General features: G+C 37.8%; 2 protein-coding genes across 2 annotated transcripts; both read left to right on the forward strand.

Moving 5' to 3' along the window:
• The first annotated feature begins 592 nt into the window (after positions 1-592).
• Positions 593-2,164, forward strand: LOC104903624 (uncharacterized). The gene has a single exon (XM_048637085.1). The coding sequence runs from the start codon at positions 593-595 to the stop codon at positions 2,162-2,164; it is 1,572 nt and encodes a 523-aa protein (XP_048493042.1).
• A 2,999-nt stretch (positions 2,165-5,163) lies between these two features.
• On the forward strand, positions 5,164-6,810 carry LOC125493614 (zinc finger BED domain-containing protein RICESLEEPER 2-like). Its single transcript, XM_048637086.1, has 2 exons — positions 5,164-5,648; positions 5,754-6,810. The coding sequence occupies exons 1-2, from the start codon at positions 5,164-5,166 to the stop codon at positions 6,808-6,810; spliced, it is 1,542 nt and encodes a 513-aa protein (XP_048493043.1).
• Positions 6,811-7,514: the final 704 nt, after the last annotated feature.

A 7,514-nucleotide genomic window follows, 5' to 3' on the forward strand; every position in this document is an offset into this window, starting at 1 on the left:
ATTCCAGAATGTATATACTTCCTCCGTTTTTTTTTAGATGTTACACTTTCAAAAATTGTGGTTTTCTAAGCAAAAATTGGAGGAGTGATTAGGAGAGAATAAGTGTAGGGGATTAAAGGTGTGGGGACCATTGCACATGGGGGGTTTAAGGGAAGGGAGGAGAGAGAAAAGAGGGACCACTAGTTGGTTCCCTCCCAATTTCAGTCGGCTGAGGAGAGAGAAATGTGGGGGAGCCAATTTTTTTTGGCACCAAATTGTTTTCCCTCCAAAATTTTCACAAAGCTGAAAATTTGCCAAAAAATTTAAATTACCCAATTTCAAAGTTACTTTAAGCATACCATTACCATACTCTATCCTCTATATAAACCCCCAACATTAAATGGGGGCTTATTTCCCAAAATGAGGAGAGAGAAAATATTGTTTAGCACCATGGTTTAGTTTTTTACAAAAAATCAGATTGTTCCCACAATTCACTGCACACACATTGCACAGGACCAATTACAAAAAAATTTCTACTAAATTAAGAACTGAAGTAGGCAACCAAAAAACTTCACACTTCAGTCTTCAAAAAAGTCAGCTTCAGCTTAATCACATGGGGTCAGCAGATGAGGGAGGGGAGTTTGGCCTTCAAGAGCTGCTGGAAACAGAAGGCATGGAGGATGAGTTGCTGATGCATGAGATGTGGACACATTACAACAGTGATGATGACACAGAGGATGATGATGATGGAGGTACAGTAGCAGCAGATGGCATTCAAGCAGACCAACCAAATCACCAGGGTAACCCACAACAACAAAACACAGAAATAGAACACAATGTAAGTTCAACAACCCAAAAACCACACTTAACTTTAACAAAAAGAAGAATGTTGGTTGATGACCTACTTACCTCTGAAATAAATGGTAAATTTGCATGGGGTTTAAAAATAGAAATAGCAAAAAATCATGGCATAAGTAGGATGACATTAGATAGGATATGGAAAGATGCAAAAAAACAGAGAGAAGCTGGGCATGCCATAGATGTGAGAAACAAAAAAGCAGGAAGATGTGGTAGGAAGCTTAAAGTATATGATGACAAATGGCTTCAGTCAGTCCCACTTAATCTGAGGACAAGTATAAGGGCATTTGCTGGATATCTTATAATCCCCCCCTCCACTATTTACAGTTTACTGAAACGGGGCAAGATGAGAAGTCACACTAGCAGCACCCACCCAAAACTGACAGAAGATCATAAGATTCAAAGAATGAAGTGGGTGTTACAACACATATTACCAGCAACAAGGACACAACCACCAAAATTTGTTGACATGCAAAATGTTGTGCACATAGATGAGAAGTGGTTTTATTTAAGTCGAGATATGAGAAGGTTTTACTTGCTTCCTGCTGAAGATGACCCTTATAGTTGCTGTCAGTCCAAGAGGTTTAAGATAAAAGCCATGTTCATGTGTGCCACATCTAGACCTATTAAGGACAATGAGGGAAGGATGATACATGATGGGAAATTTGGTATCTACCCTTTTGTTGAGTATGCAAGAGCTAAGTATTCAACAAAAAACAGAAGGGCAGGTACTATGTTGACAAAGGCAATTGAAAGTGTTACACTACCAGTTATGAGGGATATGATAGTTAACACTATCATACCTGCCATAATGAGGAATTGGCCAGAAGGTGTGTCCAAAGAAATCTACATACAACAAGACAATGCTAGACCTCACATTTATGCATCAGACCCATTCTTTATAGCAGCAGCAACTCAGAATGGATTCAATATCCAACTCATCAATCAGCCAGCTCAGTCCGCTGACTTAAATGTGCTAGACTTGGGGTTTTTTAGAGCAATTCAGGCACTACAATATCAATCATTTCCTAAGAACCTAGATGAACTGATTTTAAGAGTGCAGGACTGTTATGATTTCTTTGACCCAGAAGTTTTGAAGTACACTTGGTTGCAATTACAATATGTTATGGTAGAAATACTAAAGTGCAAAGGGGGGAACAATTTCAAGAATCCACACCATGCAAAAAGAAAGTTAGAGAGACTGGGATTACTTTCAGAAAATGTGGAAGTGGACCAAGCTGTGATAGATGAGGCAGTTACATACTTGAATGACAGGTTTGTGAATGTAGGAGAAGCATTTGACTACTTAGATGCAGCTCAAGAGTAGAATGGGCTGAAGATGTGCCAACTAATTTTTGAACATAACTACACAGTGTATGAAGGAAAAGAATGGGGAGCAACTTTTTGGTATATATCTAGTATAGAAGAAGATGAAGGATCTACTTGCACAAATACACAGGTATACTATTTACATGGCAACCAAATACACAAGGCAACCAAAAATACATGGCAATCAAATACACAATCCAACCAAAAACAAAAACCAACCAAAAACAGAAGCCAACCACAAACATAACCCAACAACAGATTCATAGGCAACCAAAAAGAGCCAACCAAAAAATATTCATAGCCAACCAAATACACAATCCCACAAAAAACAGAAGCCAACTAAAAACAGAAGCCAACCAACAGATTTATAGGCAACCAATATTAGCCAACAACCATAAACAGAACCCAACCAACATCTTTATAGGCAACCAAAAACAGAACCCAACCAGCATATTTATAGGCAACCAAAAAACAGAACCCAACCAACATATTTATAGGCAACCAAAAACAAAAGCCAACCAACATATTTCATAGGCAACCAATATTAGCCAACAACCATAAACAGAACCCAACCAACATCTTTATAGGCAACCAAAAACAGAACCCAACCAGCATATTTATAGGCAACCAAAAAACAGAACCCAAATAACATATTTATAGGCAACCAAAAACAAAACCCAACCAACATATTTCATAGGCAACCAATATTAGCCAACAACCATAAACAGAACCCAACCAACATCTTTATAGGCAACCAAAAACAGAACCCAACCAGCATATTTATAGGCAACCAAAAAACAGAACCCAAACAACATATTTATAGGCAACCAAAAACAAAACCCAACCAACATATTTCATAGGCAACCAATATTAGCCAACAACCATAAACAGAACCCAACCAACATCTTTATAGGCAACCAATAACAGAACCCAACCAACATATTTATAGGCAACCAAAAAACAGAACCCAACCAACATATTTATAGGCAACCAAAAACAAAACCCAACCAACATATTTCATAGGCAACCAAAAACAAAACCCAACCAACATATTTCATAGGCAACCAAAAACAGCCAACCAAAAATACACAAGGCAACCAATAATAGCCAACAGCAAACCAATAGGAATTTCAGGGACTCAAATTAATTAAAAGGCAACAAAAAAACAGAAGGCAATTAAAAGAGTTAGGATGATAGAACCTCAGGGAGTCAAAGTACTCTCCTTTCTCCTCAGAAGGAAGCAATGAGTATCAGGATCAAGTTCTGATGAAGTGCAGGGACTCTGAGGAATTTCAAGCTCACCCTCACCATCCTCAGCCTCCTCATCATCCAGCAGTTCTTCAACCACGTCGAAGACCTTAAACCCCCCATCAGACTCAACATACATAACATAAACAGTGCCTTCATCGCCATACACGTTGAAGGCCGTAGAAGTACAACCCAAACACTGACATTTCCCCTTCCTCTTACACCCCACAATTTCCTTCTCCTTCTCCTTCTCCTTCCCCTTATCCTTCTCCTTCTCCTTCTCATTCTCCTTCACCTCTTGAACTTTACCATTTTTCCCAACAGTGTAAAAACACGGAGCCTTTAAAGCGCAAACAATCTCATGGGTAGAACGGAGAATTTCCTTACCTTTTTCCCCATCCCCTTCTTCCTCAACCCTCGATCTAGGCCTCAACCTGTGTGAAATTGGTCTGGGGTCCAAGATCTGCTTAAATTGGGGACTCATTTTTTTTGGGTTGGAAGAAGAAGAGGGACGGAATTCCCTTGGTAACCCCGTAACCAGATAAAACTCATCAACCACCACACCCAAAGCCTTGAAGGCATAAGGGCGAAGCAAGTGCTTTGCATCTCCACTGTCATAGAGCCTCCTTGGCCAAGGAGACCCAGTCTGAAATGCAAGCATCAACTCGCGAATGGAATCAGACTCATCAACATCGTCAGTTTGGAACAAGGCGTCAACAAGGGGTTGGAGATCAGGCACATAATTTTTCGGCATTTTTTTAGGGTTTTTTCTGAAAAGATGAAAGAAGATATAGGTTTTTGAAGACTTGAAGATGAAATACAGAGAAAACAATGAGGATTTCAAGAGAAGAATGGAGAATTCGAAAGTTTAAAGGGGAAATTTGAAGAGGAAGTGAAGAAATCTAGAGAGAGAAAGTGAAGTACAGTAGAGAGAGGAAGAGAAGATCAGAAGAGAAGAAATGGAAGTGGAGAGAGAGAAGATGAAGTTTTGAGGGAGAGAGAGAGGGTCGAAGTTTTAGGGTTAGGGAATAGGAGGGGTTGGGGAATTGGGGAAGAACTTTAATGGGGGGATGAATCAGTTGGGGGAGGGGGGTTGAATGTATTAAATGATCATGGGGAAGATGAAAAGATAGTTGGGGGGTTTTAATATTGGTGGGAATGGTTAAAATTTGATTAGATTAGTTAGGGTATTAATAGGGTAGATTAAGAGTGTTTTAATTTTTAAATGGGTAGTTAGTAAGGGTAATATGGACATTTCACAAGGCAAAAGTTACTAAATAAGGAAATTTTAAAAAGTGTAACATCTATTTACAACCATGCAATTTTAGGAAAGTGTAACATCTAAAAAAAACGGAGGAAGTATATAAGTTTTAAATTCTGTTTTTGATTTGTTTTGAGAAATACATTCTTGAATTAAGGTTAATGATGGGAATTTCACTTGGTTGAGGTTGTAGATTTGACTTTGAATCCCACTTTGAAGCGTACATCTTATCATGATATAATTTGATCGATTATCTGCAATGATGATTTTATTTTTGTTATTATGTACTTATGAGCAATTTGTGGCTATTTGGTTTGTCCTATAACCTCTGTGTGCATAAATTGTTACTTTTTAAACAACTTATGAAAGTTAACATGCATAGCTTTCGATGTTCGTGGTCAAAATTTGCTAATTTTTTGAAATCGTGGACAATTCATAAACTAATTAACTTATCAAATTGTTTATATGCAGCATCATATTTAAGAATGATGGGGGATGATGCTACTAATTTAACGGGGCCAGAACGTGATGATGGGTATACTGAGTATGGCGTGCCTCAGCGGCGAAAGAGAAAGAAAAGGTCTAAAGTTTGGAAGGAACTTATCGAAGGAAAGAATGCTCAAGGTGAGAGAATAGCTACTTGCAACCATTGTAATTTAGAATTGTCAGCACAACGTGATTATGGCACTTCTCACTTAAAGCGACACTTAGAAAGATGTTTACTTAGGTCTCTTGAACTTAGGAATGAGGATGATAGTGATGAGGATAATTATGTGTTTAATATGGGTGAGCTTAGAGCAGATATTATTAATTTCATAGTAGAAGGAGCTCATTCTTTTTCTATAGTTGAAGAAAATGGATTTAAGAGAATGATGGATAGAGCTAACCGTAACTTTGTTCCATTTGGTCGTGCAACTGCAAAAAGGGATTTATTGTCTTCTTATGTGGTAGAAAGGGATGAATTGAAAGATATGTTGTCTAAAGTTTCGGGTCGACTTTTTTTAACAACAGATTATTGAAAATGTAATCATACTAGGCAACAATTTATTTGTGTGACTGCCCATTTTGTCGATGATAGATGGAAACTCCATAAGAGGGGGATTGTTAGGTTTAGGGCTTTAGCTCCCCCATATGATGGTGTAAGTATTGCTACTGAAATTGCTTTATTTCTTACTCAATGGAAGTTGGATAACAAGATACTTTCTATCACCGTAGATAATGGAACCTACAATGATGTGACGATATCTACTTTGAGAAGGCGTCTTGTTCCTAGGGGAGGATTAGCTTATGGTGAGTGTTTGTTTCATGTGAGATGTTGTGCTCATATTGTGAATCTTGTTGTGCAAAATGGGTTGATTTATATAAGTGACATTTTGGATAAAATTCGCTCTTTGATAAAAATGATTACTAGATCCTCTCATAGAAGTACCGAGTTTTATGATTGTGCGGAAAGAACTTTCCACTTGGATGGGAGAAAGAAATTGAATCTTGATATGGAAGTTAGGTGGAACTCTACTAATCATATGTTTGGTACTGCACTTTTTTTCAAGGATGTCTTCATTCATTTAGGTTCAAATTATGCATCATTCAAAACTTTTGTTCCTTTAGAAGAGGAGTGGGATAAAGTGAGGGTAATTCATGACTTTTTAGAGTTGTTTTATCAAGCTAATTGCATGTTTTCAGCTGTTAAACATCCCACTTCAAACTTGTATTTTAAAGGTGCATGGATGGTGCATCGTCACTTAGTTGAGGCGGCAAATGGTCCTTATGAATTTCTAAAGGAAATGATCCAACCTATGCTTTCGAAATTTGACAAATATTGGTCAGAATACAACATATACTTGTCTTGTGCTGCAATTCTTGATCCGAGGTATAAGGTTATGTTTGTGGAGTATTGTTGTTGTAAGTTATTCGGTAATGATGAGGGTTCAAGAAGAGTTAATGACGTATTGACTGCATTGATTGGATTGTATAATGATTACAAGTTGCAATATGTTGGCGTCTCACCTGTTGTAGCATTGCCTTCTCCCTCTTCAAGGTTAGGTACTAAAAATTATTTTGATGACTATGACCAATTTGTTAGTAGTAGTAGGTCTCAAGTGGGAAAATCACAACTCGACATGTATTTTAGATGATGATGTTCTTGATCTCAACTGTGAGTTAGACATTTTAGAGTTTTGACATCAAAGTTCTGTGATATATCCTGTTCTTTCAAAAATGGCACGAGATTTGTTGACTATTCCCGTGAGTACTGTGGCTTCGGATTCCGTCTTTAGTATTGGAGGAAAGACTATTTCGGCCTATCATAGCTCCTTGAAGTCGAAAACAGTTCAAGCTCTAGTATGTATGCAAGATCGGCATCGTACAAAGTACAACATTGAAGATACGGAGGAGGTTGATTATGGGTTTGACGATGAAATTAATGGAGAAGAGGAAGACGACGTGGATCCCTTTTTTTAGGTAATATGATTATGTTAGATTGGCATCTCGCAATTGTAATACGGTATGGGAATAATATTTACGTGTTCATATTCGTATAGTTGGTGGGTTTTGGTTGATGAATTTTATGTCCCACAGCAGCTGTGTAATACCCCCACGACTCCTCCTTTTATAAACTAGGAGAAATTGCGGGAGTTGTTATGCCACGCATGATAATACGTAAGGCTAATCAGAGAATACAGCGGAAGTCTTTTTAAAATAAACTGGAATACTTTAATACAACGAAATAAGAAAGTATGTAAATGAGTTACAAACTCGGAGACTATCCCATACTAGTCCCATCTTCAAAAGTCAAACCTTGACCCCAATTGGTCAAGTAAAGTCAAACATAAAATTCAAG

Source organism: Beta vulgaris, chromosome 9 (assembly GCF_026745355.1).
Source record: "Beta vulgaris subsp. vulgaris cultivar EL10 chromosome 9, EL10.2, whole genome shotgun sequence".
NCBI classification, from domain to species: Eukaryota; Viridiplantae; Streptophyta; class Magnoliopsida; order Caryophyllales; family Amaranthaceae; genus Beta; species Beta vulgaris.